A 19,041-nucleotide genomic window follows, 5' to 3' on the forward strand; every position below is an offset into this window, starting at 1 on the left:
AGGTTACCTGGGACTGGGAGGTGAAATGTCAGAGCAGTTTTGTCTTCAGGGTTCTAGAGAATACCTCTGGGGCAGCCTGAGAGGCCTTAGGTGGTCCTAGCCCTAAGCTCTGGCCCAGCAGGTCTGCTTGCTAACTCACCTGCTCTGATAGAGTGGGTCTTCTGAGTTCAGATGCTAGGATTCAGGGACCGGCTTTGGTGAAGTGCCAGGGATGGGTGTGAGGCCCCAGGTTGTGGCTGTCCCCAGCACCAGCCTTTCCTTTTTCTGTGTACATGTTTGAGAACCTAAGCACAAAGCACTTGGATTCCATGACCTGGCCCCCATGGGGAGACATTCCCCTTTGGCTTAAAAAACAACTCCCAATATTAGGTCCTTCAAGGTCACCCAAGATGAGTAGCCTCTCATGATGAGTAGAAACTAAATCCCTTAGTTTCTGAGGGAGCAACTAACTTGTGGATGATTCTGTCATATAAGTCTCAAGTCAAATTCTGGCTTCTCATAGCTTCCAACCAAAAACCCTAGTTCTCCACTTCAGCGCCACATAGGACCTGTTTAAGCCTGAGGGTCATCTGGAAGCTTGGGGATGGCGACCATATCTCTCAAGACAGTTTCTCCAAGTGGATCATCCCTGTAATACCCTGAGGTCCCTGGAAATGCTGAAGACAGATCCAGGTGGCTGAACCCCAGGATCAGAGACCACCAAACCACAAGGTCACAGGTCATGGCTCCAGAATTAGAGGTCACAGGAAGCCTAGCCAAGAAGTACAATGGCTGGGCCTTGCAAGGAGGGAAGGCAGACATGGAGGGTCATGGTGAGGGATTCTGCTGGTCTGACAGGGGTTAAGTATTCAGGACAGGGCCCAGCTGCCCATCTGTCCTGTGGATTCGATGGGGTGCCTTCACATTGTTCTAAAAGGTGGGCCAAGTAATTGCTCATGTCTCAGTGTGTTGTGTGACTTTGGGTGTTGTGTGAGGTATGGTGACAGTTTCTCAGGCTTAGTATGCGACTCACCCAGGACACATGTCCGTGTTTGGGGCAGTGTCTAGGGGGATGGGCAGACTTCTGTGAGGCTTGTCACCTCAGCTCTGCCCTGTCACCTGCTCAGTTCTTAGGAGTTTGAGTGTGTGTGCTACAACCCCAACATTTGCCATAAGGCAGTAAAATCAGATAAGGGGGCTTCTCAACTCTCAGAAGCTTAGGCATCACTGGGAACAGGGTGTTCTCCAAGTCCTTTGGCCTGACAGACACCCACAGAACCTGCCCCCCAGCACTGACATTTCATACCCATTCCTTTGGGATCTACAGGGGTTATATAATCAATCCCCCCAACTCCAGCCCCCTACCCAAATCTTACCAGAACTTCACAAGTCACATCTTCGTTTTAAAAAACCCAGACAAAGCCTAAACTGTCACCCAGAGACCTGAAAACTCACACAGATCTTAGATACCTTCAGCCCCCAAAGGTTATTAGTTCTGTTTTCATTTACGGTCTGGCCACCATCCTGGCTTCAATGTGCCACCTCCCCTGTTCCCTTGGAGACCTGTGACTGCAGAGACTCCAATCAGGGAGCTCAAAGTCTACACTGCACAACTCCCCCCTCAGCTCTGAGCTCCTTTGGCCATCGTTACCCCTTGCTCCTGAACAAACTATTCTCATTCTTCTAAGTCTCCATTTTCTTGTCTTAAAATAGGGGAAATAGCAACAACTAACTCCTGCCTTTATTGTGAGGGTGATATGAAATAATCTAAAAAAATGCTTAGTACAGTGCCTGGCACCTCCTAAGTCACAGAAGTATGGTGGTTAGTTGTTGATTATTACATTATCTTCCCTGGCTGGCCTGCAACCCCCTCCAGCTGACCAGGTCCAAGTCTGATCTCATCCAGCCCCATCCCTGCCGGCTCCACCTCCGGGGCTCCAGACGTCAAGCCAAGACCTGCAGTCATCCCAGACCCCTCCTTCTTCCTCAGCGTCCAGCTGTCCCCAAGTCCTGTCAATCTCTTCAATTCTACTTTCTGAGCCATTCACAACTTGATCTGTAACCTTCATGCCCACAGCCATCATCTGTCAACAGCCATGAGGGGTCTTCCTGCCTTCAAGCTGCCCTCTCCAGCCAACTGGCCACAAGAGGAACCTAGGGGATCTTCCGAGACCACAAATCTTATTCTCCCCTCCTCTTACACCCTCCCCTATAGCACTTAGGCTGAAATGCAAGCACTCCCTCCACCCACACCCCGAGGGGACACACACACACACACACACACACACTCACCTCAAAGTGTGTGGATTACTTGGCCCACCTTTTAGAACAATGTGAAGGCACCCCATTCCTCTCTTGCCCACTCACCCCAAAGTCCCTCTAGCACCTCTTCCCTCTAGCACCTCTTCCCGGTTTACAGGAGTGGTCAGCACACCACCTCCTCCAGGAAACCTCCTGGATCTCCTCCACTCCATCAACTGGCCCCAATGCGGGGCCAGCCGCCTCTCCCTGTGCTGAGACGTCCTCTGTGAACCAGGAACCCCAGCACCAGGGCTGCGAGGGCCTTCCTACTGTCTGGCCTCCGCCAGCACTTGGAGCCCCGACGTCCCGGCTGGGGTCAGCTCTGGTCCCCGCGAACCCCCGCCTGGGCACACCAGACCGCCGGGCGGACCGCGGCTCAATGAATGACTCAGGGGCGCGCGCGGACCTCGCGGGGGTGGCGGGAGCCCCGGGGGCTCCGAGGCGGGGCTGCCTCTCGGGCCGCTCCTCCCGCCCCGACCCCCGCGGGGGGAAGTAGCGTTAACTCCGAAGCCCGGGTCCGGTAGCGGCGCGGGGGGCGGCCTCCTCGCTCCCCCGCGCTCCCGTCCCCGCCCGCCCACCCGCTCTTTGTCTCCCGGGCGCCCGGCCTCCCCGCCACGCGCCCCCCGCACCGGCCCTTCCTGGGGGCGCCCAGCGGACGACGCTCGGCGCATCCGCCAGCCAGGCTGGGGGTTGGCGGGGGGGCGGGGTCCGGCCGGGCCTGGCGGGCGGGGGCGGGGAGGTGGGGCGCTCTCTGACAATCTCTCTCTCTCACTCACACACACACGCACGCACACACACACGCACACTCACTCACTCACACACGGAGCATCCTCCGTCAGGTCTCCTGGCCCAGCCCCGCCCGCTCCTCCTGCTTCCTGCAAACCCTCTGCTCCCCCTCACGCCCCCTCCACGCGCTCCAGGACCCTCCTCGCCGACCCCACCCCCACTCCCGGGATGGAGCGGACCGAGCCGGCCCGGAGCCCCCCGCATCCGGGGTGACGGTCCTCCGCCCTCTCGCGCCTGGTCCCCCCGCCCCGAGCACCATGGGCCTGAGGGGTTCCCGAGGCGCTGGACGCTGAAGATGACTGATGCTGGAGGTGAGGGGCCGGGACCCCAAGGACCCCGCGGTGGGCGAGGACGCAGAGCTGGCGGGCGCTCCGGCCGGTGGCGGGACCCGGGAGTGGGCTGGATGGGGCGAAGCGACCGGGGCCTTTCTTGCCCTGCCCCGAGGGGTGCCGCACGGAGCTGGGTGCTGGGCTGTGAGGGGAGGGGGCGGAGATAGGATTTGTGTCCCTAATCCTCTCCCTCCCGCCCCGGCTGCCGGGAGAAATTAAAAAAAAAAAAAAAAAAAAACTGGGGAGGGGGAGGGGAGACGGCTTAACTCCTTCTTGCCTGGCGCGGTGCTGGAATGACGGATGGGAGAGAAACTAGTCGCCCTGCTGGGGTGGGGGATGGAGACCCCGGGAGTGCTGTGGGCTCTCAGTCCTTCATTCCCACACCCTCTTCAGGGGAGCTCGGAGGGGGAGTCCCCTCTTGCCTGATGCCCCTTGCCTGGGCCTTCTGGGGAGGAGGCACCCCTTTCTCTAGATCCACAATTACACCCCTCATCCCAGCCTCCGCTCAGGTCCTCCAGGCCTTTCCCAGTTGCACTTGGCTCTTGGTCTCTTTCCTGGCCTCCCCTGCTGGGCCCTAAGCTCTCCCAGGAGAGGATTCTTCTCCTCTCTCTGAACTCCTCCCTTGGGTGGCACTCCCGGCTGCTGGAGCCTGTCTCCACTGCTGCGTCCCTGGACCCACTCGGTCTCTTGCTCTTTCTGCCTTTCTCTAGCTCTGTGGACTATTCACCAACCTGTCTGCTGTCTGCTCCTTGTGCCCTCACTCTCTCCAGAGCCTGTACACCCTGTGTCTCTTCTTCCCCGGAGTCCCCCAAAATATTCGAGCTCACTTGCCCCTCTTTCTCCCAGAGAAGGGTCAAAGATCACTGCCGGAATTAGGACTGGGGGAGGGTGGCTAGCACGTTAATTTCCAGTTACCTGGCTGAACGGGAGTGACTGTGTGTGTAAGACTATGAATGTCTTATTTTCCAAGGCTCAGTTTTAGAAAGAGGGTGTTAGGGGCAAGGGGCCTGGCACCTCTTGGATGTTCTGCTTTCCTGAGTTCCCCCATGGCTCAGGGTAGGCAGGGGCCTCAGACACCAGGGAGGGAGTTAGTGTAGAAAAGAGAGAAAGCAAGCAATCTGTGCTGATGCAGTAGGGGCTGGGCACAGATGTGAGCTGGAAGCTGGCCACCTGAAAAAAGACTCCACTAGAGAGTCGCCAGCCTAGGCTGGGACCTTGGGGTCTCCAGTCCCAGGTAATCTAAGAGAGGAGGTACCACCCCGCCCTGGGGTAACCTCCACTCTGAGCTGGGAGGCAGTTCCTATCTTCAGAGTCCCTAGTCAGTGGGGCATACTGGCCCCTCTCCTCTGGGAGCTCCCATCTGATGTGGGGGAGATCCGATCCATTTAGGGAAATCAGTGAAGTAAAAAAAGTCCTCATTTTCTAGTGGTAGGAGAAAGGTGGATTTAGAAATTGTACAGACAAATGGGAGGAGAGAGGGCTACCTGGGACAACTTTCTAGAGGAGCTGGGTCCTGGTCAGATGAGGATTTATGATGGATGAGGGGCTCGGGTTCATTCTTAGAGGCAGCTTCTCCTCCCATTTGGCCCTTCAGGACAGGAAAAGAGATTCTAGAGCTTCTTCACGACTAGCACCCAGAGTTCAAGAATGGCAGGAGGGTTCTTAGAGGCCCCATGTCCCTGGCTCCTTCTCACACTTCATTTCCTGCTTTCAGCCCCAAGTCTTCTTGGGGGCTGAGGCAGAGATGGTTTTGAGCCTCTCCCAGTCCGAGCCAGTAAGGACCAGTTGCCCCTGTCCCTCTACCCATAGCATTACCCAGAATAAGGCCAAAGGGCGGGAGACCAGGGTCAAGGTTGTGCTCTGCCTCTTACTCCTATATCTCAGTTTTTCCATCTTTAAAATGGGAATACTGAGAATCCCATGCCTGAAAAGCACATATTGAGATAATATCTATGTAAGAAAAGGAGAGTTAGAAGAGGTGCCCAGGCACAGTGGCCTAGCTTTCCTGCACCTGTCAAAGGTTTAGCCCCGTGCCGGCCTTTTTCAAGGGGACCTGAGTTAGGAGGCCTCGGCTATCCTGTGTCAGTCTTGCAAGTGTGCCCAGCCCCTGAGCTTTCTCCCTCTCCTTTCATCCGTATTCTCCGACCCTTGAACACCCAAGCCCTGGTCTGGGGTTGTTGCAATCCTACATCTGCTGTGAAATCTGCCCACACTGTTTCAGCCACATATATCCTACTTCCCTACCTGCCCTCCTTTTTTTACTTACCACCAAAACAAAGCCCCAAGCCCCACAGCCATCCCGGAACATACACGTGTCATGGAGATTTGGTTGTCCACTGTTCTTCTGTGAGAACTACTCATACCTTCCTGCATTTGTGAGTCTGTCTAGAACTCAGAGAACTGTGAATTTGTCTAGAATGGTCCCCTGCTGATGGTGCCAGCTTCCTGAGCAGCACATGTTCAGGAAGGCGGGTGGTGAGCCCACCGGTGATGCAGAGTAGGGGGAGGCAGGGCTGGAGGAGGGAGGGGTGAATGGATGGATGGGCAAGCAGGTGTATGGATGGGCAAGCAGATGTATGGATGGATACGTAGATAGGAGGTAGGTGGGTAGGCACCTAGATGGCTGGCTGGCAGAACCTGGTCTTGCTACTTACATGATATGTCATCCTCTTCCCTGTTTCTTTATTTGTAAAATGAGGAAGATTGGATGAAATAATCTCCGATATTTCTCCCAGATTTGATGCTGGACAGTTTATGATCAAAGGTTTTTAGAAAATGCCAATGATGGCAAGATGACTTCTCTTCCTGGGGGCTGGAGTGAGTTCTAAGGGAAGGTGAGGGCTCCAGGGCCAGGAACAAGTAGCTATGGACAGCTCTCTTGCCTCCCTCAGCCTGAACCTATTAACCAAGGTCTCTCTCTCTCTTCCTCCCTCTCTCCCTCCTCATCCTGTCCAGCTCTCTTGAGTCATGGCTTCTTCAAAGCTCCGAGAACCCACAGATGAGGTTTTTGGTAAGGCCTCTGCAACTCTATCTCTAACCAGTAGACACAGTCTCCTGCATTTGGGGATGACGAGAAAGTGATAGTTCCCTTAGGGACTTCAGTGTGTGGGTGGGTGTGGATGGGTGGCGCTTTATAGCCTGATTTTGTCACCCTTCTCTAAAGGACATGGCAGTGATAATAAGGGACCCCATTATCAAGTGCTTGTCTCATGCAGGTGGCTAGCACCCCATCTGCATGGCAAGAAGTGTGCCCATGAGGCAGAAGCAGACAGAGTTCTCGGACTTGCTATAAAGATCACGTGGCAGGCAGACTCCAGACCCCCTAAACCTCCCTGAGCTCAGTCACTGCTGTACGCCTGTATTCCACAGCACGGGTGCCACGTGTCGCCTCCAGCCCCATAAATAAGGGAACCCACCCTGCATGGGTGTGCTGGCAGATCAAGTGGATAATGCACATTCAGCGTCAGTACCCCCAGCTGGCCCCCTCTGCACACATGGCGGTGCATGCACTCCTCCCCCAGCCTACCCCATCATTTACCCCCTGCAGGCTCTCTGTTGTGTGCTTAGAGAAAGACCACCCCAGCAGGGCATTCCCAGCATGCCCCAGGGTGGAAAGGCTGTTCCCCAGCTGGACTGGGTGGAGGAGTCAGCCAGCAAAAGAACAAGGAGGATGGTGGAGGGAGAGGTGGAGTCAGAGCAGAGCAGCAGCTGAAGCCTGGAGAGTGTGTGCAACTGCAGGACGCTCCCATTTGTGTGTGCAATCTCCAGAGGCCCCAGCTTCTCCTCCTCCTCTCTACCTTCCTTCTCTCCTCCCCTCCCCTCCCCACTTCATTCTCCCCTGCCACCACCACGTGCCCTGGCATTGCCAGGAACCTCTGCCTCCTGGCTCCTGAGGATGCTGCTTCCCACCCAGCCTCTGGAGGCCCGAGGAGTAGAGGTTTGCCTCTGAGACTCTCCCAGCCTTGAACTGCCCCAGGGCCCCAATCTAAGTCTCAGATAAACCCCCCTTTCCCTGGGCTTCTCAGCCTCCATCCTCCCCACCCCCCCAACCCTGCCTGTTTTCCTTCTCCCCAACCTGCTGATGTGGCTGGCCAGCCTTGCTGGCTCCCTGGTGCGGAAAGGCAATTAACTATTCATGACTTCCCACAGCCCAGGGTCTGGCTAACTCCCTGCTGGGGAGACCAGGAGGGTGAGATGATGGAGATAGTGATAGAAAAAGATAGATAGACAGATGGACAGACAGACACATACACACACACACACACACACACACACACAGGTGAGAAGACTTGGTAGACCAGACACGGAGAGAGAGGTTGGTCTCTCATCAAACCCCCCACTTCCTGTGAGGAGCCCCATTGCTTTCTACACCCTCAAATCAAGATGCCCATGGTCCTGAGGTGGCCTCCCTAAGTCAGACACAAAGGACCCTTCCCCCTGGCCAAGGCAGTTGGGCACCAGCGGAGTACTGGGGGATGCCTGGAAGCCAGGCAGCCAGGATGCTGTCCCAACTTCTTCTGCCCCCTTGGCCACTCCTTTCCTCTCTGAGCCTCAGTTTCCCCACCTGAGGGTGGGGGACTCACAAGTGACTCCCTTCTCTGCTTCAGAGGAGGAATGGTAGGCCTGGCACTTAGACATGCCTCCAGCCAGACTGCCTGGAACCCTAGCCTGGCCCTCTCTTCACCAGCCAGATGCCCTCAGGCAAATTAAGGCTGCTCTGGGGATCCCTGGAGTCCCTGCCCTTAGGGCTGTGAGGAGATTTAAATGTGCGAGTAATTGTAAAGCACTTAGAAGCTCAATAAGTATCAGCTATTATTACATGTGCTTCAGTCCCCAGTCCTTGCTGCTTCCAAGCAACGCCTGGAGATTGTGTCAGGGAGTAGGGGATAGGGCTGCCTCTCCCAGTTTACAGCCTAGAAATACTAGAAGTAAAGTAGGGGAAGCTAAGGGGCCAGAAGCCACCACGTCTGCCCATTGCTTGCGTCTGGATGATATTCAGACACTGCGCACCCTGGTCCGCACCACCTTCTCCTTAGACGCTTCTTGTCCTTCTGACACCCTTGGCTCTTTACTGCCACCCAGATCTCAGCCTGGCTTATCACCTAGAGCAGCAGCGCCCCAGTCACTCCCCGTCTCGTCTCATTCATCCATTTGATAAACATCACAGAGCTCCTACTATGCGCCAGGCTCTGGGGAGAAGCACTGAACCAGGCAGACACAGCCCCTGCCTTCAAGGAGCTTGAGTCCAGGGCAGCGGCCAGCAAGGAGACAGCTGACAAAAGCACTCAACTCTAAATAAGGAATGACACGTCTGAGGTAGCAAGGTGACCAGTGCAGAGGACTCGGGTGGGCAGGGATGAACGGGGGGGCGGGGTGTGGGGTGTGCTTGTCATTGACCCTCAGCAGCAACTGTACGTCTGGGTCTATCTGTCTGGCTGCACACTGGTCCTGGAAGTGGGACTTTGCCTCAATCCATCAAACCCCAACTGAGGACCTGCTCTCTGCTGGGCCCCGTACCAGGCTCTCTGGGTCTACACTGCGGGCAGGAAGGACTTACCTCTGGAGTGGAACATCCCTTCCTGACCAGATCAGAGGCTGCGGCCTGATGAGGTGCTGTCCAGGGAATGATGTGTTCAAGTTCACAGCTAGAGAGGGGTGGTGAGTGATGAAGCAGAGTGAGCAGCCTGAGCAGCTGACTGGTGGGGGAGGGGCAGAGGTAGAGGCAGGTGGCAGGTGTCTGTATAAGCATTTCAGTGCTGTCCTCTGCCCCACTGGCTGGTGCTTGTTAGCACAGGCATGATGGCAAAGCACTTCAGATGAACTATCTTATTAGATGCTCACAACAACCCTATAAGAGAAATATTACTATTATAACCCCTTCTTACAGATGGGGAAACTGGTATCTAAATGTAAGTACCTTGTCCAGGGTCACCCAGCCCACAAGTGGTAAAAAGAGGCCCAGCCATTGGCCTATGCTGTCAACCACGGTGCCACACAAGAGCATGCTGTGGAGGGGAGGGATGTGGGGAACCCAGAAAGGTGGGCTGAGGCCCTGCAGAATGAAGGGCTGAGTGACATGGACTTCTATGTCATTGGCTTTGGGATGGCCCCCTCCCCTCTGGGTTTCAAAAGCTGGAGAGTGTGGGGACAAGGTGAGTGTGGGAAACTTCCCTTTAGGAGTTTCCTATAGTTTGTGGAAAATGGGGAGGGAGGCAAATTGAAGGCAGGGAGCTAAGGATGTATAGATGGGGAGGCAGTGTTTAGGGGTGGCGGGTGTGGGGGGGTGGCAGCTGGTGAAGACCTGAGCTGAGGCACTTCAGTTCCAAGCAGGAGGAGAAGCCAGGTTTCAGGAGTATGAGGAGGCAAATGAACAGAACTGTGATCTTCCATTAAAACAATATTTACTAAGCACCCACTATGTGCCAGGCCCTGTTTTATTCTGAGTCAGAGCAGCGAACAAAATAGAGAAGCATCTGCTCTCAGGAAGCTGACATCTAGTGGGCGGAGACAATAAAGTAATTCAGTAAAATATGCAGTGTGCCAGAGAACGGTAAAAGATATAGGACAAAATTATGGGTTGGGGTTTTTTGGCGGGGAATGTTATAATCGGGTGGGCAGGGATGGTCTCAGTGACGGTAGGCATTTAAGAGCTGAAAGAGATGAGGGAGAAAACCATGCAGAAATCTGTGGCAAGAACCCTGCTGGAAAGGGGCAGAGGAAGTGCAAAGGCCCTGAGGTAGGTGAAGCTTCTGTGAGGAAGTACCTGGAGGCCAGGGTGGCAGGAGTGGAGGGAGCCAGAGGGACAGAAGGAGGAGCTCAGAGGTTAGGGGAGCGAGGACATTCCAGGAGGCCCCTGGGAGAACTGCGGCTCTTACTCCCTGACATGGAAGCACTGGAGGACTCTGGGCAGAGCAGTGACACGAGCTGACATGTTTCATCAGGATTACTCTGCTGCTGTGTTGAAAATAGACTGTAAATGGGAAAGGCAGGAGGAAGAAAGACCAGCTGGGAGGCTTTTGTAGTAATTGAAGAGAGAAGTGATTTCCCCTTCTCCTCTCCCCTCCCCCCTTCCTCTCCTCTCTTCTTTACTAGACTGCTTTCTCTCTCTATGTATGCGTGTGTGTGTGTGTGCGCGCGCGTGTGAATGTGTATATACCCAGACACATGAACATATTGTGGGAACTCTCTCGTGAATCAGCAAAAGCAGAGATCAGAGCACAATGTATCATGGGCTCATCCCTCGACCTCCACCATCAGCAACGTGTGGCCACTCATTTCCTCTCTCACATTCTACTCCTATGCCCCTGGATTATTTTGAATCTAATCCAAAACATAGTATCATTTCACCCATAAATATTTCAGTATGTCTAGATAAGCTTCCAAAGTAGAGCTAATAGGAATTGTGGATGGATCCTTTGGTTTGTAGGGTGGGAGGGAGGAGTCAGGGGCGAGTCCAGGGGTTTGGCTTGAGGGTCCGGGAGGACCGGGGCGGCCATTCCCCAGTGCTGGTGACTCAGAGGAGCAGCTGGGAACTGCTGAGGTCAGGGGCCAGTGGACAGCTATGTTGAAGATCCTGTTGGACGCCCAAGTGGAGGTGTCATGTAGGCACTTGGACACCTGAGTTGCCGACTGGGGCTGGTGCTGAGGGGGGAGGGAAGCTTGGGGCTACCTGAAGGGGTGTCTGGGTGGATAATTGGTCCTTTTGCTGAGCTGGGAACAGAGGAGAGTCAGGTTTGAGGCAAGGTGGTGAGTTGGTTTTGATGAGTTGAGTTTGAGGTGCCCAGATACCTTTGATGTGGCAAATTCCCCGGCAGGTGTGAGGTATCCAAGGCTTGGAATTCAGGGGAGAGGTCAGGGCTGGAAGGAGACACAGGTGGGAGCTGAGCCAGGAGAGCAAGAAGAATGGCTGGAGGCGAGGGAGAGGCTGCACACAAGAGAAAGAGGACTAGGCGAGATGGATGGGGTCCCTGAGATCATGATGGGTGGAGTGCGGAAGAGGAACCCACCCTGAGGAGTGCAAAGAATCTTTTCTTCCTGGAGATCCCAGTGCCAAACTCGGGGATGCTGCAGAGTAAGGACTTCGTTCTCAGGTGGAGCAACTGGAAAGTGGGACTAGGGGCAACAGGGTTTCGTGTGGTCTGTTGAGTCACCCTCCCTTCTTCCATGCTGAGCCTGGCTGCAGACCCCAGGAGGAGAGAGACAGGACCCAAGGGACTGCCACTGGCTTATGAGGGTCCATCCGGCCCACTTCAACTGCACACGCTCTAAATGCTCAGCAGCGCTGCCTCCGAGCGTGACTGAAGCCTGGCATAGCAAGCCAGTGTCCCAGCAGCTCTAGTCTCTGGACCCTACTAGTCAGGCTCAAACCCCAGGCCAGTGCTGCCTGGTAGCTTCAGGCAAGAGACTAACCCTCTCTGAGCCTCACTTTGCTCAGCTATAAATGCAGGCTAGTTATTCCTAGTCCTCTGGGCTGTTCCAAGTAGACAAGGTGGAAAGTGCATGTACATTTTCTGGCCCGTAGTAGGTGCTTTCTCAGTGGTCACCACTATTGCCATGATTTCTCCAGTCTCAAGCCCCAGCCCTTCCTTCCACTAAACTACCCTCCAATTGCATTCTGGAGGTGCCAGCTCCTATCCTACTTCCCAGCATTGCATAGACCAGTTTTGCCAACCTCTTCTCTTGCAAACTCCCACCCACTCAAGCCAAGGCCCAGCTTTGAGATTTCCTCTTCCTGGGTAGCCATGCAAACAGGGCAGCCTGTCCTCCTCTGCGGCTACTCTAGGTCCTGTCAGGCTGTGTTTACAGGCTGGTATGTCTGGCTCCCCAAAGAAGGTGAGAGACCCCGCCTTGCCTGTACTCTCAGTGCCCAGCTCGCACAAGCATGCGTTGAGTGTCACACAAGCATGTGTTGAGTGTCCTCCTGAGGGCCTCGTGTGTTTGCTCTCTGCCCCCCTTCACCTGGTTTGCAGACCTAGACTTGGCTGTGCCAGAGACCGTCAGACTGGACAGCAGTCTACACAAGGCCCGGGCCCAACTACTGGCCAAGGGGCGGAGACACCGGCCCTCCCGGTCGAGGCTTCGGGACAGTGCCAGCTCCGCAGAGGACGGTGAAGGCTCTGATGGGCCCGGAGGCAAGGTTGGGGCAACTCACCCAAACACACATACCCCACCCTCCCTGCTTGTCCTGGAGGGACCCTCCAAACCACCCGTGCAGGGAAACCACACCCCTGACTTTTGAGGTAGTGATGCTGACATGCACTAGCTGCATTCACTTCTGCCTCATTTCATCCTTTTAAGGAAGGTATTACATCCCCACTGGAAAGCGGGCTCTGGGAGGCTCCTAAACAATGTCACACAGTCACTAAGTGAAGGGGGTGGGTTTAACCCCAGCCTGTGCGGCTGAAAGCCCTGCTCCCCCACCTCCCCCTGCCCAGCCACCACTCCCCTGCACGACCCAGGGGCCTCCCCCAGGCCCCCCAAGGACGTCAGTTCGCAGGGTGAAACTTTCCCAGCTGCTCCCTTCCGCTCTGAAAAGTGGGGAGGCGGGCTGGCAGTGAGTGGCTGCCCCCCTTCCCAGGTGACCGAGGGCTGCGGGAGCCCCCTGCACCGGCTGCGCTCGCCTCTGCACTCCGGCCCCGGGTCCCCTGCCGGGGGCTCTTTCTGCCTGGAACCTCCGGGGTTGCGGCGCAGCTTGGACGAGGACGAGCCGCCGCCCTCGCCTCTCACGCGCTACCGGCCTCTGCACAACGCCGCTTCGCACGAGGGCTTGGCCGCGGCCTCGTCTCCACCACGCTCCGCGCCCTCCTCCGACAGCTCGCCCAGCTTCGTGCGCCGCTACCCGCGCGCAGAGCCGCACAGCGAAGGTGAGCGGCGGTCGGCGGGGCGCCCCCTGCTGGCGCGCGCCGGGACCGCAGCGGCGCCTCCCGGCCCCCGGGGCACTGAAGCGCCGGGGTGGGACCTGGTGGGGCAGGATGGCTGGAGAGGGAGGAGAGGAAACACCACGGCGCATTCATTTCTTCACTGAGCACCTACTGTGTGCCAGACAGTTTTGGGCATGAGGACACGCAAGTGAGCAGACATGCAACCCTTGTCTTCATGGGCTTCTAGTTACAGGGAGAAACAGTCAAGTAATTCTTTACAGTTCAAGGGGAAGTGCTCAAAATGTCACCTAAATCTGTAGTTACAAGCTGTAAGAAGGGCCAGGCAACGTGCCTGGGGTGCCTGGGGGCGGGAGATCATGACTCTCAGAGTGAAAGGCCTGGGCTGAGAGCATCCTGAGAGGCTTCTCTAAGGGAGTGGCGTGTGAACCAAGATTAGCAGACTGGCTAGAAGTTGGCCAAGAAAAAATTGACAGTAAATAGTAGTGGTCCCACCTTCTTATGGTGGTTTAGGGTCTGTGGGAGGTTGTCATGAGCGCAGGTTGGGTTCTGTGAAATAGGCGGGTGTTACATCCCCATATTTGAGATGAAGGAGCTCAGAGGTTAAGTGACTTGTGCTCAGTTTCACCAGGTGAAGGGCACAGGAGTGGGGGTGCCTGAGTCTAATCGAGAGAATTTCTGCTTCACACTGGCCACTGAGAGGCAGGTGAGCCACCACACAGGCTGTTTCTTTCCCTCTCTCCCCCACAAGATGACAGCCGGGATGCCAGCCCGCCGGAGCCTGCCAGCCCCACCATCGGCCTGGATAAGAAGACTCGCCGGAAGTTCCTGGACCTGGGGTCAGTGGAGGAGGGACCAGAACAAAGGCATGGAGCTGTCTGGGGTAGGGGAAGCACAGTAGGCAACACTGCCCCAAGCCCCTTTGTCCTCCCCACAGGGTCACCTTACGCCGAGCCTCCACTAGCAAGACCAGGAAGGAGAAGGGCAGCAACCGCCTGTCCATGGGCAGCAGGTACGTGGGCCTCAGCCACAGCTTCAGCCGCAACGCCCTCAGGTCCTTGGCCTCAGCCTCTGCCCACAGCTCACCCGACCTTGCTCTTGGTGCCCACACTCACACAGGGTGCTCTCTCCACAGGGAGTCGGTGGAGGGGTCCAGCAGGGCAGGAGGCTCCCCATTCCTGCCCTTTTCCTGGTTCACAGACAGTGGCAAGGGCTCGGCATCCTCTGGTAGCACCACTTCCCCTGCCTGCTCCCCTAAACACGAGGGCTTCAGCCCTAAGAAGTCAGCTTCTCAGGTGAGTCCAGGATTTCTTGTCCCCAAACTGGTCTGCACATCAGGTGACACGATGGTCACCCTGACTCGGGCTGATTTAGGTGTCCTCGGGCCCATCTATCTGCCCCAGTTCCTGGATGAACCTGGACCAGTCAGCAGGTGGGCCAGTGGCTGCAAGCCTCAGCCCACACAGCCACCCAGTGCTTCATGAAGGCTTCTGCCCTCTGAGTTCATGCCTTCACTCTCCCACTCCCTCATGTGCTCAGTAGCTCTTTGTTGACTCATTCATTGCTTCATTCATTCAACAGACATCACTAGTGGAGACCTAGCCTGAGGTGCCTCCATTCCCGCTGGCTGTCCTGCTGGGGCACTGCTAGCTGTGCATCCTTAGAGCCGGCCTACTGCGTGCTGGGGTTAGGCTTGGGGGATAGCGTGATGAATAGCTAGCTAGGTTGGTGTCCTCGCTGGATTTGGTAATCAGGCTCTATGAGCCCAGCCCAGTGCTGGCTCTGTGGTTCTGTTCCTTATGTGCAGCTGGGGTTAGGGGCCTTGGTGGGCAGGCAGAAAACAGGGACACTGACCTGGCTTCCGGGGGATCCTTGTCCGAGATGTCCTTCATTTCTGCTAACGATTATCCCTGGCTCAGCTCTGGTCCCGGGCCCTTCCAGAGACCTCAGATCCTGATGCCGCACACAGGTCCTCCTGTCCTGTGTGCCTGGTTCTTGCGCAGGGGGCACCTAGCAGCTCCTGGTGGCCAGGCCTGAACTCCAGCTTCATCCGGATGGGGTGGTGGGATGGGGGGGACTCCACTGGGCTGGAGGGTGAGCTCTCTCCTCAACAGCATGCACTCCTCCTAACTAGGAATCCACCCTGAGTGATGACTCCACACCCCCTAGCAGCAGCCCCAAGATCCCAAGTGGTCCCCGGCAGGAGGCCAAGTGTTCCTACCCCTACCACACGCTGTCCCAGTCTTCGGATGAGGTGAGCAAGCCCTGACCTTTGACTCCGCCTGATACAGGCCCCAGGCCAGGCCCTTCTGCTCACACACCTTGGTCTCTACCCCAGTTCCTTGATGAACCTCTCCCTGCCGTCCACCACTGGACCAGTCAGCAGGTGGGCCAGTGGCTGCACAGCCTCAACCTGGAGCAGTATGCTGCTGAGTTTGCTGCGCGGCAGGTGGACGGGCCGCAGCTACTGCAGCTGGATGGAAGCAAACTGAAGGTGGGTCAGAGTAGAAAAGCTGCGACCCAGCAACCACCAAAGTATGGGAACCCTTCATCTTGACCTTTTTACTCCCTCCAAGGCCACTCTCCTGACCTCTGGCCTGTAAGCAAGGTTCTTGGCCTACTTTCTTACTCTAGCACGGATCCCAGTCTGACTTGAACCTCAAGTTCAAGTCTCTGGTTTGACTTTTAGACTCCAGACCAAATTTTCAGGTTCCCCTTGATCTCTAGGATACTATCATCTGACTCAGCTCTACTGAATCAGTGTCCTGGCCTCTCCCAGCAATTTGTCTGACTCTCAGTCATGGAGGCTGGAGGTAGTAGAGAGGCGAGATTAGGGGGCTCTGCTCTTTGCTAGGAGGCTTTGCGATTGATTCCCACTCTGCCAAATTGCTTAGGGAAGAGTGGTGAGGAGAGTGGGGACGGGCCTTGGCTATTTTGTGACCTTAGGCAAGTCACTGTCCATCTGTGGGCCTCATGGAATTGGACACATTGGAGGAGTGGAGCCAAGGCTGGTGGAGGGTGATGAGCAAAGGGCCCAGGACCTTCACCGTCACCTCTCCCAGCCACTCCATTCCACACTCTTGCCCTGTGGATTCTGCGCTGTGTGCAGGTCTGCCTGGTAGAGGCCACGCCTCAGGGAGTTGCTGCAGGGCCCCAGAAAGTATCCTCAGGGCACCGAGAACCTGGGGCTTGGGCTGGCAAGGGCCCAGGTGCTTCTGGGGATCTTTCCCTCACCCTTGAATTCCTCCCCCAGAGTCTGGGGCTCAGCAACGCCCATGACAGGGCGCGAGTGAAGCGGAAGTTGAAGGAGCTGGCAGCGGCTGCTGAGAAGGAGCGCAAGGCCCAGGAGAAGGCTGCACGGCAGCGTGAGAAGCTTCGGCGCAGGGAACAGGACACCAAGAAGAGCTAGGGGGGCAGGGACAGGCACTGGCACCCAGGCATGGGCGGCCAGCTCACTGGGCACAGGCCTCACCAGGAGGCAGGCCGTGCCCACATTCTCAGGGGGTACACATACCCTCTCTCACCCTGTCACGCTGTCTGGGCCCAGATCCCCCAGGAAGGGAAACCCAGGGAGAGGGGCCAGTAATAAATCCAATTTCAAGGACTTGTTTGGCACAGAGTTCCTGGGGGGCAGAGGGCAGAGGTCACTTCTGAAGTAAGTCTGGTAGCCCAGAGGTGCCCGGATCAGTCTGAGCCCCTGCCCTCAGGCCAAAGTGGTGCAGGGGCCAGCGGAGAGCTAGGCCTGCCAGCCTGCCTTGGAGAGGCCCCGACATGGGGCCAGGGCCCGGGGCTGAGAGGTAGGTTGAACACCTTGGCAGGGGTCGGGGACAGAGTTGTTCTCTAGCTTTCCAGGGGCTGTGTGTTGGGGGGCTCTGTTCTGCTCCTCAGAGAACAGGCAGTGCAAGAAGTCACACTCAGGGTAGCGTCCAGTCCACACTCCTCAGCAGGAGAGCAGAAAGCAGCATGGTGTCCCCATGCAAGCTTTGCAAGGACTTCAGGAGATGGGGGGATGAAAACCTCCGCCTTCTTTCCCCTCTCCCGCCTCTGGGTCCCCTTGGTGAGTGACATCCGTGCTGGGCTGCCCCTATTAGGGCCCATTTGGCCTGGCCTTGGCCCACTTTCCAAAGGGGCCCCCACTTCTGCTGTTCCCTCTGGGGAAAGAGCAAACATGGGAGCTGGTGGGAAGAGGCCACCCCCCTCCTTGGTCTAGGTGTTCTGAATTGGAAAATCCTTACCCCAGCCAGGCAGAAGCAAGATCTTGGAGGTTCCTTGCAAGCTACTAGGTTAGAAGGGTTCACTGGCTCTCTCCCAACTGCCCTGGTCCCTGTTGGGGCCTTCGTAGGTTCCAGAACTGGTGGTGTGGGCTCTGGTTCATTGGGCCACAAGGAGGGGGGCCAACCCCTGGGTGGGGGTGGCATCTGTCCTTGTAGAGGGCACGTTAGGTGTGGTGCAGTCAGCAGCCAGCCTGGCCTCTGGGACACTGGCCTGAGTCACCAGCAGGGTCAGGGTCTTCTCACTGCTGCAGTGGTGGGTGGCCCAGTGCAAATGGACCCCCTCATTTCTGCCCTGGGACATGGCCCTGGAACTCAGCCTTTTCTTCCACTCTGCTGTCTGTTGGGAGAAGGGCTTCTGAAGGAAACTGAGATATGGGGCACTGGCACCATCTGGGCCTGATGGAGGGGCTGGAGGGAGGTTGGGAGGCACCCGGTCTTTGAGGCCGTCCAGAACTACCCGGGTGCCCACCTGCATGTGACGGGGGGAGGTGATACTCAACTTATTTCAATAAACACTTATGATGTGCCAATGACCTTTCTGTGCTCCAGTTGGAGGGCTGGGCAGGGCTGTGCCTGGAGTATGCTGGGGTACTCTGTCTGGGGCACTGTGCTGGCTGTGCCTGCTGTTGCCCTAGGGGTACACAAGGGTTCATGTCCTGAATGGGCTGGGTGGCCCGAGGGCACTGTATGTCTATCACAGTGACTGCAGCCCTTGTGCCTGTGCACACACGGCCCCCCTGCGTCCCCCAAGAAAGCAGCCAGACCACAGTCTCATTCCATGTCTTTACTGTGGATATGGGCGGCACGTCACAGCCACTGGGGGAGCACACGACTTTAGTCCCCTGTGTGCTAGGGGCAAGGAGTTGTTCCGGGCTATAAAACTAGCTATGTACACAGGGCATCCTAGAAGACAGTCCCCCGGCGGGTGCATGTTGGGCCACAGTGGGAGTCGGGGCTGGCACTCAGGCAGGGCTATGTGGGTGAGGTGGGCACGTGAGGACATGCGGGGCAGGGGAGGCGGCAGAGACACTGCTGGGGCCTCAGGTGGGGCTTCGAGCAGCGCAGTAGCCTCTGGTGTCCCCAGGTTCCTCCATGATGGGGGAATCCCTGGGTGAGAACACCCCCTTCTCCACCTTGACCTCAGTGCTCAGAGTGGAGGAAGAGGTGGTGGGACCAGACCAGGTCCTCGTGGTGGCCCAGGGTGCGACCTCTTCCGCACTCATCACCCCAGGCCTGAGGATACGCAGCCCTTCCTAACACTGACCACGGTCCAGGGCCAGGTGCCCATGCGGGACAGGGGAATAAGGCAAGCAGGGGTGTCCATTTGGAAAACCTGGGCTGTGAAGGGCAGTGAGGGGGACCTGGGATCCCTGGAAAAGTGGCAGCCCTGGCCTCAGGAGGAGGACTGCCATGGAAACATCTCTGGGATATCCCATCAGGGTGGAGACACCCCCAATCCTCAGGCATCGCCCACAGAGATTGGCCACCAGGGAG

General features: G+C 56.8%; 1 protein-coding gene across 2 annotated transcripts; it reads left to right on the top strand.

Moving 5' to 3' along the window:
• Nucleotides 1-6,362: 6,362 nt before the first annotated feature.
• On the top strand, nt 6,363-16,820 carry SAMD14 (sterile alpha motif domain containing 14; the record flags this gene model as incomplete). Of its 2 annotated transcripts, none has more annotated exons than XM_084236199.1 (9): nt 6,363-6,405; nt 12,365-12,537; nt 12,973-13,258; nt 14,025-14,112; nt 14,211-14,285; nt 14,409-14,568; nt 15,408-15,527; nt 15,612-15,767; nt 16,527-16,820. In XM_084236199.1, 9 exons carry the CDS (start codon nt 6,363-6,365, stop codon nt 16,680-16,682), a joined length of 1,257 nt encoding a protein of 418 aa, XP_084092325.1. In that variant the 3' UTR covers nt 16,683-16,820. The 2 variants fall into 2 exon arrangements, with proteins under 2 accessions (XP_084092325.1, XP_084092326.1); XM_084236200.1 differs by having other exon boundaries at nt 12,365-12,531.
• Nucleotides 16,821-19,041: the final 2,221 nt, after the last annotated feature.

The sequence above is a fragment of the Talpa europaea genome (genome assembly GCF_964194135.1).
Source record: "Talpa europaea genome assembly, chromosome: 7".
In the NCBI taxonomy this organism is placed as follows: Eukaryota; Metazoa; Chordata; class Mammalia; order Eulipotyphla; family Talpidae; genus Talpa; species Talpa europaea.